The sequence below is a fragment of the Pieris rapae genome, chromosome 20, assembly GCF_905147795.1.
Source record: "Pieris rapae chromosome 20, ilPieRapa1.1, whole genome shotgun sequence".
Taxonomy (NCBI): Eukaryota; Metazoa; Arthropoda; class Insecta; order Lepidoptera; family Pieridae; genus Pieris; species Pieris rapae.
The window spans coordinates 5,507,630-5,522,941 of NC_059528.1; the positions used below are offsets into that span (position 1 = coordinate 5,507,630).

The 15,312-nt window shown below is 32.1% G+C and overlaps 1 protein-coding gene across 5 annotated transcripts in view; it reads left to right on the forward strand.

Moving 5' to 3' along the window:
• The window catches only part of LOC111000980 (oxysterol-binding protein-related protein 1), a 32,930-nt gene that overhangs the window by 5,458 nt on the left and 12,160 nt on the right, over window positions 1–15,312 (forward strand). For 3 of the 5 annotated variants that reach the window (XM_022270605.2, XM_045632577.1, XM_022270606.2), the window contains exon 1: window positions 13,582–13,741. Coding sequence is in view for 2 of the 5 variants with exons in the window: in XM_045632575.1 (XP_045488531.1) it covers window positions 1,697–1,817; window positions 2,822–2,958; window positions 4,672–4,782; window positions 5,469–5,561; window positions 5,798–5,867; window positions 6,842–6,961; window positions 7,836–8,019 (836 nt within the window). In the remaining 3 variants the exon portion in view is untranslated. Of the gene's footprint in view, window positions 1–1,696; window positions 1,818–2,821; window positions 2,959–4,671; window positions 4,783–5,468; window positions 5,562–5,797; window positions 5,868–6,841; window positions 6,962–7,835; window positions 8,020–13,581; window positions 13,742–15,312 lie in introns of those variants that run through there. The other 2 variants (XM_045632575.1, XM_045632576.1) reach the window with 1 other exon arrangement.

The following is a 15,312-nucleotide window of genomic DNA, read 5'->3' on the forward strand; positions in this document are numbered from 1 at the left end:
TGCAAGAATCTTTTTTTTGTGAAATTATGAAGAAAAATCATATCAAAGAATCGTTTCAAATTGAGCATAATTCAAAAATTCGTACATTATTTTAACCGATTTTTATTTCGAATTAATTTTATTTTTTCCGATATTTATTGGAACATTTTAATGGTTCAGGTTAGCGTATTTATTTATTTATTTATTTATTTACACTTCGTTGCTAAAGAAATACAAATAACACAGTATATATAAATTACAAGGGATGCAACGGGCGGCCTTATCGCTAACAAGCGATCTCTTCCAGGCAACCCTAGTAAGAATAGTAATAAATAAAGAAAAATGATGGGTGCAAGAAGTGCAGAAGTTATATAAAAAAAAACAAAATAAATTTATATTAAAATATAGATCCTTAATCTACTAGTAACTATATATATTATAATAACTAGCTAAAACTAATCTTACAAACTCAAGAAAATAGAGAATTTACAAAACGAACAGGAGATTCAAGAATTACACAGGTCACGATTGATCAGGATAGGATAAGGTTAGGAAATATTTGTATAGAAGGGTTTTAAAAGACGATAGGGAGGAAGCCAATCGTATAGACTCAGGCAGCTTATTCCACAGCCTAATGGCGGAAATCCAAAATGAATTGCCTAAGAAGGAAGAGCTGTGGGATGGAATTTCCAATAGACATCTATTAGAAGAGCGTAGCGTATAGTTAGAAGGACCTAAGAATTTGAAATTATTTTTGAGATAAGAAGGGGTTTTGGGATTGAAAAGAATTGAATATAGAAGCTGAAGAATATGAGCGTCACGTCTGAGTCGAATAGGTAGCCACCCCAGCTGCCTGCGGAACTTAGACACATGGTCATATTTCCTAAGACCAAATATGAAACGTATGCACAAGTTCTGCAGGCGTTCGAGCTTGTTGAGTAGCTCTTCATTCATATCAGAGGTGCAGGAGTCCGCATAGTCGAGAATAGGAAGCAGAAGAGATTGCGCTAACATAGTTTTAGTGCGGATAGGAAGGAAATTAGAAAGACGTCTCAGAGAATTAGACGCGGCGTATAGTTTACGGCTGATTACCTTTACGTGATGACCCCAGGATAGCGTTTGGTCGAAGAAGACCCCAAGGTTTTTTACATTTTTATTAAGAGCCAAAGCCACACCGTCAAGGTAAACGCCAGGGATCTGAGCCCATTTCACTCTTGAAATAAAGAAAGGGCTTCCTATGACAATTACCTGACTCTTGGAAGGATTAATTATAAGACCAAAGTCTTTACTCCAGTTAGCTATATTTTTAAGAGCATCATTCATCGTATTCAGCGTATTTACCGTAAATTCCTAATGTTCTGAATTAGTATCGCGGCTTCTTAGGAACAGAAAGTTTGACCTATTTAGTAATTAATATGTTTGTTCCATATCCGATTCGGGACTTGACAAATATTTGTTTTTATTATACATTTGTGTATTATATATTTGATGAAGCCATAATATTTATAATTTTGCGCTAATTGCTACACAGATATTGGGTTAACATAAAAGTAAAATCAAAATTCAGTTCAAACTAATTAGCCAAAAGTCATGTTTCATTATTTAATGTGATTTAATAATAATTTAGTATTTTTATTACTTATATTACCGAAAATGTGTCTGGCCATGCCCGTTAAAAAGTAAGGGGGACAGACTATAGTGGCATTCTTCATTTCAGTCATGGATCACAGCTCTGAAAGAGCATATCGCATATTCTGGCCATTACTTGTGGGCGGGAGCGGCACCCGATGCAGCAAAGGAAGCCACTGAAGATTTGGAAGACGAATGTAAACCACTGGGTAAGGGTTTTATATATTACTAGCGGATCCGACAGACGTTGTCCTGTCTACACGTCTTTAATTTCAAAATTTCAATTTTTAATAAGCCATTTTGATAAAAATTATTATACAAATGTTATGACAATATCTAACGATCCAGCACATACACACGATATAACACAATGATAACAAAACTTTTTTTAAATTTCGGGACAGACTAAAATTAAAATTCGAATATTATTTAAAATTTGACACTGCGATGGTAGCGCCGTCTGTCGGATCCAATGTAAAACATTCCAAAATCAATCAATCAACAACTAATAAATTGAAAATTAATTAAAAAAACATTGTCCAGCGGACAAAATTGTGAATCTAAACCATTCCCAGATCCCCTTGAACACACACAAAAAATTTCGTCTAAATCGGTCCAGTCGTTTAGGAGTTCAGTCACATACACACGCACACAAGAAATATATATATTAAGAAATGATTATTTAGGAAAAAAAATACGTCACTGTTGTAGAATTTGTCTGTTTCATGTTCATTTTTTTTAGCTTGCGCGCGACATCTAATACGTTAAGTTACATACTATTTATTTATTTTAACATTTAATTTTGTTCGTGACAATAATGTGTCTCTGAAATTGTTTCTAAACATTGACGAATTAAAATATTTGTATAAAGGACAAATATTTAATTTTGTTGGGTACAAAGTCATCCCTTTGTTGGATATCAAGTGCCGCACTACACAATTTAGGTCATCGTTTCTTCTAGAAGCAAAGGGTAACTCTAGTATCTCACATGGAATTGTGTTCTTAAATGGGCAATGTGAAGGCAATGACCTTTTCATTATGATTATGCCTTTTCATTATTATTTATTCATTATGCCCTCTGGCATCGAGTGTCCATGAGCGGCGGTATCACTTAACATCAGGTGAGCCTCCTGCCCGTTTGCCCCCTGTTCTAAAAAAAAAAGATTATTAAATGCCTGTCCAGTTCTGTGTAAACAAAACATTAACGTTCCAGGTTCGATGCAAGACTCGTTAACAGCCGCAAACAATCATATGGCATTGATGGAGAATCAAATGAATGAGTGCGAAGCTATCCTTCAAGCTTTAGACAAGACCAGACAGGGCAATTCCTTACAGCAGTCTGCGTATATGGTATGTTTACTTTATTTATTTATTTATTTATTTAGTACTCCTAAAGCTAACATAAATTATATATAATTACAAACAAATATACTGAGAATATAGCCAAAGATGGAATACATGATACATTTAACAGCAAAAATATTTAAAAAGGGGTTATACCATGATTATCTTATGTTACAAAATAAACGTATTTTATTTTATTTTATGAGTGTTCTCTTATTACAATATCGATATTTATGATATGTATTTTGTTTTTAAACGGTTTTATTTAGCTCACCCCGTTTGTTTTATTCTTTTTTCTTGGGTCAAATTTAGTAATTCAAATTTCACCCTCTTCCTGTCAACCGATTAATCTGAAATTTTGTTTACACTTTGGATTTTGGTGACAATACAATTATGTTTATTCATTATCATTATAAATTCAAGATGGTCGCCGCTACAAAATGGCGGATAATTTATGTTTTATTAATTCATCAATATGGGTATCAAATGAAAGGGCTCAACAAGCAGAATACAATATACTATAAATAACGGGAAAGAAACCTTGCAATAATGAAGCACTAAATGAATTAAACAGAATGCGAAATAAAAACTAAAAACTAGAAAATAAAAATAGGTAAAAAAACTTTTTAAGTTAAACGGTTTTATGTCTACAAATTATCGACTTAATGTGCGATAGAAGAATCGTTTAATTTGTCGTTAAAACAGGCAGTTGGCCCGCAGACGGTGAGTTTTATTTGAAATTACTTACTATTTTCTTGGTCATGGAAATTCCCCACGGTTTTATTTTAGTCCAGTCTATGCATATGTTTATAATTCCCACGACTGTATCTATTTTATTATTTTTTTGTTTTTAGTACATTTATCTTAAACATTGCAATGTATGTTTAACATAAAACCGTTTAACTTAAAAAGTTTTTTTACCTATTTTTTTTAATACATACATTCTGTTACTGTGACTGGTCGTACTTGAATTCGTGTATGCGGTGATATTAGTTGTTTATACTACGTATTTGCGTGTTGTTCTCAGGAGTATGTAAGTGCGTGCTCCTATTTCACCATGCCTCCTGCTGATAGAGGACAAATCTTTGTTTTTAATTTATTTTATTATTCTTTATTACTCAAGATGTCATTTGAAACATGGTGTAATGGTTGCAGCTTCTTACAAAACTTGGCGATTAAATAGAGTGGCGGAAACTTTATTGCCAGTTCTTCTCTTCCGTTCGCCCTTGATTTGTGAACTGGCAGTAAATGTAAAATTAGAATCATTTAATGTATTTTTTGACGTTCATGTGTGTTGAAGTTTGATCAACTGACAGCTGACTTTACCCAATCCCATCCCTATTATGTAGTTGACAAATGACATTAGCATTTTACTTCATTGTCAGGGAGCAAGCAAGTAAAACTGTAAAGAAAGTAGCTCCAAAGTTTTGTCTGGATTTGTATTGTGAAATATTTAAATAATCGTCTTGTGAAAGTATTGTTAAATGATTCAAAAGGTGCCTTTTGAAAGACTGTTCAAATTAAACAAACTTTTCTTGCAACTCGGACTCAATTTATTTACAAGAACCCAAATCCACTCAATATACAACAGTACCTTAATTTACCTATATGAATAAATGATTTTTGATTGATTGATTAACTTCACTCTCTTTTATATAAGCTCTTTGAATTTAATAAGTTTTTTAGTTCACATTTAAATTAACATGTTTAATTATTCAGCGTTTCCAACACGTGTTTGGATCTGGGCAAGCAGCATTACAAGCATTACGTCATTGCATCGCTTTAGTTGCGCAAACGCGTGATCGCGACGCCTCTGCCTTGGCCAAAGAGGTAGGATTTTCTCTCTTAAGAAATTTATAGAAACCGTCCTCCAAACACACAATAACCGGAGTTTTATTGTATGTAAATGTAATTTTATTGGCAGTGTTGGCTAGCTGTTTAGGTGTTGGTCGTAGGTTCGATCCCCGGCTGTGCACCAATGGATTTCTGTTCGCATTTAACATTTGCTCGAACGGTGATGGAAAACATTGTGAGGAAACTGACATGTCTTAGACCCAAAACGTCGACGTCGTGTGTCAGTCACTGGAGACTGATCACCTACTTGCCTATTAGATTTAAAAATGATCATGATACAGATTCAGAAATCTGAGGCCAAGACCTAAAGAGGTTGTAGCGCCACTGATTTATTTTAATTATTAAGGCAGTACACCTAATGAAAGAAGTGAACATTTAAGAAAATATAATTTTTTCACATTTGAAATCGTTTATTTTGTTTACTTGCTAAGTGGTACAATTAGATAGATCAATTATAAAATCCGCACAATCCGCCATAAATAAATAGGCATTAACTTTTTTCATAATAATTAGTTCAGTTATTTAAAATTGGTGTCAAACTTATGATCTAAATACTCGCTATAAAGGCACCTTGTCTGTAAAAGTTAAATCACCTTCAAATTGATGCCATAGATTTTTAAAATGCTTTTTTAAAAGTAGTTTGAATATTTTTTTTATTCTAGTTGGAACGCAATCGGGTTTTGGAGGAAGCTTTGGCAGCACTCGCGAGAACACACCACGCCCTTGAAATGTCCGTCGCTGAAGAACTTACCAGAGTGAGTATTTCTGTAAATAAAATCGTAAACAACCTTTAACCAAGTCATCCAACTTCGAAGCTGTTTCGAGGTCCTTGACGATTATATTCCACCACCTCGGTCTGCCGAGTTTTCTCCTGTCACCAGGTTCTGAGTTCAATAAGGACTCAAACACAGATCTTCAGTAAGGATTCTGTCGTCGGTCAGTCAAAATATAAACCATCAATGTATAAATGTCAAATTTTACATTGTTTTAGGGTAAGAGAAAAAAGAAAGCGCCACGCACGCCGAACGAATCGAGGGAGAACTTCTTCGATGTTTATGACGGTAAGGGTATTTATTAATAATATTATTTATTTAAATACATAAGAGTTGTACGAAAATACATATAAATTTTAATTTATTCATAGACATAACATTTATTACGAACGAAACACAAAATAATATAATCGAAAAAAGATAGAAAAATAACAAAAAAGAAACATTTTGAGTGTGTAATGTTTGTTATGGTTGTAGTGTGTTTGACGTGTTCAACAGTGGAGCGCAGATTTGAATTCGAAATAATAATTTTGACTATATGTATATTTATTTGCGCGTTGTTCATACGAGAATGTAAGTGCGCACAACAAGACAGACAAATATTTGTTTATAATTTATATTTAGCTATTAATTATTAATGTAATTAATAGCTAAATATTAATAATTATATTTAGCTATGTATTACAAAAAAAACTTGGCGATTAAAGAGTGGTGGAGAGTTTATTGCCAGTTGTTCCTTTCCGTTCTTCGACCTTGATTTGAACTGGCAGTTAAAAATTAGAAGAGTTTTTTGACATTTATAAGTGTACATTGTTAAATATATGAATAAATATTTTTGTTTCATTGTGTAAAATATTGGTCCTAGTTTAGTTTTTTTTACATTTAAAGTTTCCTATTTCACCATGCCTCCTGCTAATAGAGGACAAATCTTTGATTTTATTTTATTATTCTTTATTACTCAAGATGTTATATGGAACATGGTATAATGGTTGCAGCTCCTTACAAACGTTGTGTAAAAAATTGGCGATTAACAAGAGTGGCAGAGAGTTTAATGCCAGTTCTTCTCTTCCGTTCTACGCCCTTGATTTGGGAACTGGCAGTAAATGTAAATTCACAATTAATATATTTTTTTTGACGTTTAGAAGTGTACCTACTTGTTTATCTATATGAATAAAGATATTTTAGTTTGTTTGTTTTAAAAAAGCTGTGAATCATTTGCTTTTATTTATTTAATAATAATATAATATTAATATTTAATACAGACTCTGAAGAAGATGACGATACATTGGTGACAGCCGGTTTATCTAGTCCCCTTGGTGCACTTAGTCCTTGGGGAAGCAGTCCCGACTTAACAAGACGATCTCCAGTAGGCAGTGATAATGGTAACTATCTATCTATTACTAAAAATAACTTGGTAATACGATTCAAAACTCAATGTAGGCTTTATTTTGTTTTAATTTTAGAGAATTTGGTATTTTCTAATTTTATTTACATGTAACATTTTTACAGTTATTGTCTCAGATTGACTAATGTTCATATTTTATTCATATTAATAACGTCTGAATCAAACATGTTGCCGTGTCGTGTGAATGAATTAATGTATGATCCGATTAATGAATCATTCATTCACCTTCAACATTTTGTGTAGGTGTTAAAAATTAAAGATTTTAAAAATTTACACTGTACACAAATGTAATAAATGTAAAATGTCAGTAAACTAGTTTAACAAATGTGGATCAAGAGATCAATAATCATCTACCCTTGTCATTTACGGTTTTCCTTCACATTTTTGTGTCGATTTATCTTTCTAAATTTTTTTTATATACTCTATGTAATTAATGTAAAATGTCGATAAAATGGTGATGCAAGAAATGAGAAACAATAAAACTCATTGTCATTATTTTGGCTTGCACCACAATTAGGGTTTAAAAAATTAATTTTATACAACAATGTAGTCGATGTAAAATGTCGATAAACTGGTGATGTCAGGAATGAAAAACATCAACATCGTCTATCCTTTTTATTCACTGGTTTGTATCGATTTAAGATACAAACAGATTTATTCAAATTGACTCTATAAAAATTTAATAAATGTAAAATGTGATTAAACTATTTAAACCATCAATGAGAAACATCAACGTTGTCTGTCCCTTATATTCACATCTAGGTCCATGCTTTGTATCGATTTAAGTTTGAAATTGAATTTAAAAATTACACTTTATAAAAATTTAATAAATGTAAAATATGGATAAACAGGTGATGTGACACCAACGAATGAAAATCAAGAGATGGATCATCGTTTATCTGGGTCATTCACGTCCGGGTCTCCTCAGTCCATACACACAGCGATCAGCCCTTGCAGCTCCCGTGGGACTCTAGTATCGCAGGACGGACATGTGTATCGTAACGCACGGACATACAGAAAGAAATGTGTACCAAGGTAAGTATTTTATTAGCAGCTTTTTAGCATTACTAAAATTCATCAAGTATTATACTAATATGTTTTATAATATTTACATTTTATTTGATTGCATAAGCTTTTTAATTATTACTTAGCCAATCTGATACAAGAGGCTATTTGACAATATAAAAAGTATTGAGAGTAATCCGTATAAAAAGTTGCTATACAATCATTGTAGTTAATAATTATCATTTATTTATAAAACATCTATAATCTATATAAAACGAATTGCAAAATATGTTAATACTGTATAGTTTAATTTAGTTGGAGACGGTTTTTCACCGTACTACTAACGTAACGTAAAAATCTTGAGGTTTATTTAAGAAAACTTCAAAAGTGCGACGCCATATTGCTCAGCGTTTTGGCGGGTTCATGAAATTTGAATTACATAGCTTTCTATAGTAGATTTGTTGTTTGCATAGGTCCCAAACTACAGAACTGATTTAAAATAATATTTCGCTCTTAGAAACGTTATCAATGATGAACATAGGTTGAGTATATAACCTTTTTTTAAAGTTACGGACTACGGTTCTATATCAAATTACGATATTGTAACCATGTGCCTCGGAAACTCTTGACAATGATGTACATTTAGACGACACAGAAAAGACCGCGATACCATATATTAAAAAAAATGTTTTTGCGTTTATTAGTCTGTTTTCCGAATAAGCTTTTGACTATAGAACATCGTGTTACTGAATTAATGCTGGCAGAACCACAGAGAGTAAATAATAAATCGTTAGAATTATGTCAAATAGCCCATTTGTACTATTCTGTGTTACGTTTAGTTCGTTCATACTTACTATTCATACTTTTTAATAACTTTGTTTTTTTAATAAACCTTTTATGTTTGTTGTATATTTTATTTTTCTTTTGTTTCAGCTCAAAATGGTCGCTTTAAGAAAAAAATATTGGTTTATCCGAGTTTTGGTTATTTTTTATGAGTTTTTATTTTTTATTGATTAGTGTAACGATGCTCAGTTTAGTGAAATTAAAATGTGATACAAGGTAGCTTTCGACATATTTTTAAACTAAGGTGCATTATAGATCTGGTGACCGTAATTTGATAGAATTGAAAAAAAATCAAACTGCATCTCATCTCGAGTCAGATGGTACGAAATTGATAAAAAATTGTTCCCTAAAATTAATATACGTTTAAGCAATCAATTTTATGTTATGAAGGTATGTGGCCTTGATCAAATTCAGTTAAGTAGTAGTTCGGGGTGGCCATATAAAGAAGTTTCTCGTGTAGTGCTGTTAGTTTTTATGAAATTCTTTAGACGTTGTCATATGACTTGTTACTCATTTATACGGGAAAAGAAAACATCGTTAGGTTTGGATCTCTTCCTACTTAATGATGCTATACAAAGTGCAATTGTAAAACAAAGATTTTCAGCGATTGGCGGTGTATTATAATCACAGTTTGCTTGCACAGACTTGCACAATTTATGGTAGTGTTATTTGCATTTTTTTAAGCATTTGACAATTGACTATTGGAATATATCGAAATCGAATGTTTTTGATGGATTTATTAGTGTTTAATTTTGATATTGTGAATGTCAAAAAATACTGTGATATATATTATGTGAATTTATATTTTTGGGATTGTTTCGGTATTACTTTGAATCAATCGTAATGTTGTAGTAAAGTAGTTAAATTAGGGAGTTAATTTAATTAAATCTCTAGACAGTTAATTAAATATCGATATTCAATCAAGTCGCTAAAGTTCCGTCAGACAAGTGAGTAAGCGAAACGTTTAATGAGTTTCCTAACCTAACATAACTTCCTCTCAGTTCTTCACGATCACATCGAAACAACTAAAACATACAAATGAAATAATCATGGCGGAGTCTTTATTTACCATCATGTTTTACATTATATATCAACATGCTGGCTTTCGGTCAGACAGATAGTTAAACGTTTTCGACGCTGCTTTATTTAAATCAAAATAGCTAGCGACTTGATTGAATATCGATCTTTACTGCGACAAATAACATCTTTGTACCTTTTTTGTAATGAATAACAATTTAAAGTAATATTGTATCAGCCTGCTTTGACGGTCATGGCCATAGTAATTTTTAAATTTCACAGATTAAAATAATGTTAAAATATAGTTTAATAATATTCAGGGCTTTGGAAGTTTTTTTTAGAAATTTATTATAATTTTATTTTTTAACTGAAACCAAATACAAAAAACCAGTACAAATATATGTTTGATTTTTATTTAATATTGTAATGTTATTTTTCTGACTGATATTTTCGCTCTATATATTTGGTGTCTTATAGTTTAGACATTGATATTAAAATATGTAAAAAAAATTAAAATCCACCAATGACACAATCATCTAGGGTAGTTCAAATATAACGAAACGATGTCGCAATTGATAGTGATTGGTCAAATGAAACGACAAATTATGTCGCGCGTCTTTGATTGGTTTTAATATGTTCTTGCCAACAAATTCTCCCTAAATAAATGAACATACTGATTCATGATTGAAAAGTTTAGTCGCAACTGTAGAGCCACAAAGGTATTGTGCCTTAAAACTGCAATTGGTAAAAGAGAATTGAAAAAAAAAAAAATTTAAAAATAATTGCGTTTCACACCCCAGATGGCGCAAATTCTAACAGGGCACGGAGCCTTTGCATATTACCTGCACAGATTTAAAATTAGGACAAGCCCAACATGTGCCTGCAGTAATGAAGAGCAAACAGTGGAACATGTGCTTCTACACTGCCCTATATTCGCATCGTCCAGGCACGACCTGGAGCAACAAATACAGATGACTGTAGACCGTAACGGCCTAACGGACATATTAATAAAGCACAGACCGTGCCTGGAACGGTTCTGTGAAAAAATAGTTGTATATATAAAGGCGGCAAATAAAACAGAAAGAGCGGGTCTCGCGGGGAATTGCGCCCCGGCTCGCCCATGAATATTGTTAATAAAAATATTACCGATGTAGTCGGGGCGTAATTCCCGACGCGTTAAATAATATCAGTGAAATATAAAGTCCCTGGACACTATGGCAGGGGAGTAGAGTGAAAATTATAAAAAAAAAAGGTATTGTGCCATTTAAAGTCACATGACTAAACACTTGCGCATCGTTGAAACTCAATAATTAAAATAAACTCTGCTGTAGGTACTCAAAGTGGACAACTAATTATAGATAACCGTGGCATTTATGTCAATATTTAAAAAAAAAATAGAAATAAAAATCGTTGATTAAAGCACACACAACACATACACATAGAAATACAATCGCCAATCAAAAATGGGTCCAACACAGCTTTTAATTGCTGTCACTAGCAACACTCATTTCCAGTGGACCCGTTTTATCTTGGAGTGACAGATATGATTATTATAACAGATATGATACTTAAATTAAGAATTTAAAAATAAATAAATATAACATTATAAATAAAAAAATGCGACTACATTCCTAACTCTACTGACATTCCAAAAGAATAATTTTAAAACTAATTCAGTCGCTCTAAGAAAACTTGGCCAGTAAAATTATTGTATATTATGTTCTTCGCACACAATTTCTGCACATTTGAAAGGTTTTTAGTCTTAAGTATATTAAATGCACACGCACATAAACTAAATATTGTTTTTCCCCATCGAAATTTACAAATAGAAAGATGTCTGTAGTTGGTTGGATGCTTCCTGCGTGAGTGGCCGATATTTGAAGTAATTTTTATTGTGAAACGTGTTCATAAAGTTACCATTTATTATTAAGTTATACTGTTTTTTTAATAAATTTATTTGAATTTGTGTTTTGTTTTTTTTTTACTTTCTACCTTTTAATTTCATGCATACATTAATTGACACTGATCTATAGACAGAAAAGTAAATACAATTATTTATTATTTACGCAATATACGCAATATACTGGTGATGGATATGTCGCAGCCAACTAGCTTAATGAGCCGTTCAATCAACAGCCTAGCCTCTTGACTAAACAGCGACGTTTAACTAGCGGCCTGAAAGATAATTGCCACTTGTCTTAAAAGGTAGAAATTTACGTAAATAATATGAATAAAGCCCATTTAATTTCCAATCGTGACAAAAATGATAATATACAGCTTATACCTTCACGGGTAAAGGTCTCCAGGTTTTTCCATCTGACTCTGTCCATGGCTTTCTTTGTCCATTAGCTTCCTGTTACCGCTTCCATTTCTTCTATCCACGTTTTATCGGGGCCCTGTCTTCTTCCCCTTGGACCTTTCCATACAGTTGTATCTTGCTGTATGGCCCGCCCATTGCCACTTTTGTTAAAGGCATATTGTAAGGCATCTATCAGTTATGTTGACTTTAAAAACTTTAAAGTCAACATAACTGATAGATCTTTAAAAGTTTTTGGTACATTATTATAAAATTGATTGCTATACAAATTCTGTGTTTTGTTTTTTCTCAGATTACTTTTTTCATAATCAGTGGCAAGCAGAAAAAGTTTTACGAATTTAATTTATTAAAATTTCCATTTCATTAATATATTATATAAATACCTATTATTTATTAACCAACTAGCAATTTCTAAAAAACGGTATACTGGTTACTGGTACATCTTTATTACAGATCTAGTGATGTAAACTGTTATTTAAATTACTAATTTTATTTCCTATTTATACCTAGTTACCAAAGTGACATAATAAAAGTGCGCAGAAATACAATCGATTGACCTTGCCGGTGTCTGAAGACCAAATCTGCGAGTGTAAACACGTAGGTCGGTCCAATCAATAATTGTATTGCCATCATAGAAAATTGAATAATATTATTTTCTTTGGTGAGCATTCTTTAATATTACATAGGGATCTTACGAGACTACACTGTGGAAATAGTTATTTCACCTATCCCTGCAACTTTATTAATTATCTAATTCCAACACAATGTTTAACTTTTCCATATCCAATTTGGTTTTGGTATAATTGGTACACATTCGACAACAAATATTACCTATTTGTTGTTAAAACTCGTTGAAGTATTTTTTTGACGTTACTATCTGGCTTAAGATACCTTAAATAAGCTATATTTAATGAAATGACTAATACAGTGGGAAAACCGATCAATTGCGATATTATCCTCACTCCCCTCCTTTCACAGTGTGTCAACAAGTTATCGTGAAGCTTCATATTGTTCTAGAGGTTTCGCTTTGAATTTCATTACTACTCTAATGTTTGGTATGAGTAAATTATTTTTCTAGAAGCACAAAAATAAGGGCCACATACAATGATTAGCATTGTATTATATTGTAACCATGGTAACAAGGAAATACAACGTTTAACTCTATCCCCTTTTTGAAGGCAAACCCAGCCTTAGCCTTAGCGAAGACACACGATATAGATGTTCGATAGTAAAATTAAACTATTTTTTTTAACAATTCGGAGTTCGTAATTGTAACGGTGTTCTAAACAACTACAATTTGTACGAACTGTGAGTGTTGGGTGCCATTAGGCGTGGGGTGGTTTAGCTTGGCGAGGGTAGGCGTCAACCAGTCTGAGACATTCGGTATTTTTCAGCATTCAGTTGCGCTGCAGCGGTCGAGTCGAGTGCACGTCTTAAATTTATATCGTGAGTTACGTAATTATATTTGGCTTGTCATGTTGTAACGTTCAGTGGTGGATTTGACGCTGCAAAGTGTCTATTAAAATGTCTAGAGAAATGAAAAGGTTGTTCAGGTCAATGGATTAATTTATCCAGGTATATCTATTTATAAGGTTTATGTCCCATATAGTCAATCAAGCAAATAAATTGTTTAATACCCATATTCTTAAGCTTTCCAGCGATAAAAAGGCTAAGTACCTTTTTTATAGCAAATATAACTGCGTTATTATTATCATTTTAAAATCGCGTGCGATCAATAAATACTATTTATAGCAATCATATAAATATTAAATTATCTGCTCAATTTTAACTTTCACTGCGCATTGTTCTACTTGATTTCCTTTAGATGAAATATTTTAAGAGATAAATTTTCAAAAGGTTCCATTATTACCTTTTAGCGTACATTTAAAAGCAAGGTTCATAACTATTTCTTAATAATAATTTTTTTTACACCCTAATTATTTAATTTCGGCACTCATACTTTTAGTAATTATACCAACATAAGATTGGTATTTTTTTTTCGATTTCTATTTTCAAAATCTAGTAGGTTACATTTTACTCAAAACCAAGTTCAGTAACTCTCGGAATTCTTAACGTTTCCTTTAAGTATAACATTGTTTAACAGTACTTTAGGAATGATTACAGCTGGCTTTCTTCCAAACCCGCATAATATTAGTCCTTGAAGGTGCTTGAAGAAAATTCGCGGTCCGCAGTTAATTTTGTTCGTAATTTGTAATTGCTGTTTCATATATTTCGTTCTTGATAGATGAACCTACTGCTTTGGCTTTAGACATTATATTTATTCATTTTTCGGGTTAGTTCTTCAGTACTTACTCCTGTATCCTATGAAGTATTACATACATCTAAGTGTGTTACTTAATTGTACCGACATCAATTTAAACAAGAACTTATTCCCCAAACTCATAATCCAATGGTATAAACATTTCCCTATAAAGTGGTAACACAAACCAGAACAAAATTAATTAAAAACAAAATTTTTGAAAAGAGAACGTAAATTAAATCTATCCTCTATGTCTTAGATGTAGCAAGATCTAAATCTTTTTCTTATTACAATACGACGAAATAGGTCAAGAGAGAGAGAAATACTGTAAATGTACTGCCTCAATTGTCGTGAAAGCGTTCTTTCGTCCACATTTGTGTAGTACCTTTACGGCTTGGTTATCTATGTAAATTGTGAATCTGTTAGGGTTGAGGAATTATTAAATAATATTTCTTCAATATTTTTAGCAAGGGCTCCTGAATTGGGCTTTATATTATATTGTATTTTGTTCCTCCTACTACATTTAAAAATTTGTTGCGATAATATATGTTTTTTTAATGAATGGTATAGAAATAATGTGTACATAATGTTAGTGAAAAAAAAAGCTGTTATGGTTATTCATTCAAACCTTTTACGAAAATGCCAAACATAACGAGGGTCCGTTTTATGTTTGGCATATTTACTACCTCGGCCCTGACCTACTTTTGTAATGTCTCACATAGACATGGTGATGAATTAACCGACCATTAGTAGCAGTAGCAGGTTTTATTTTAATTTGTAGAGAACACATACTTATATAAATTTTTGAACTAAGCCTGACTCACCTTAATTAAACCGGAGTAGTTTGCTGTTATTTGTCTACAGTTTTAACACCATAGATGTTATA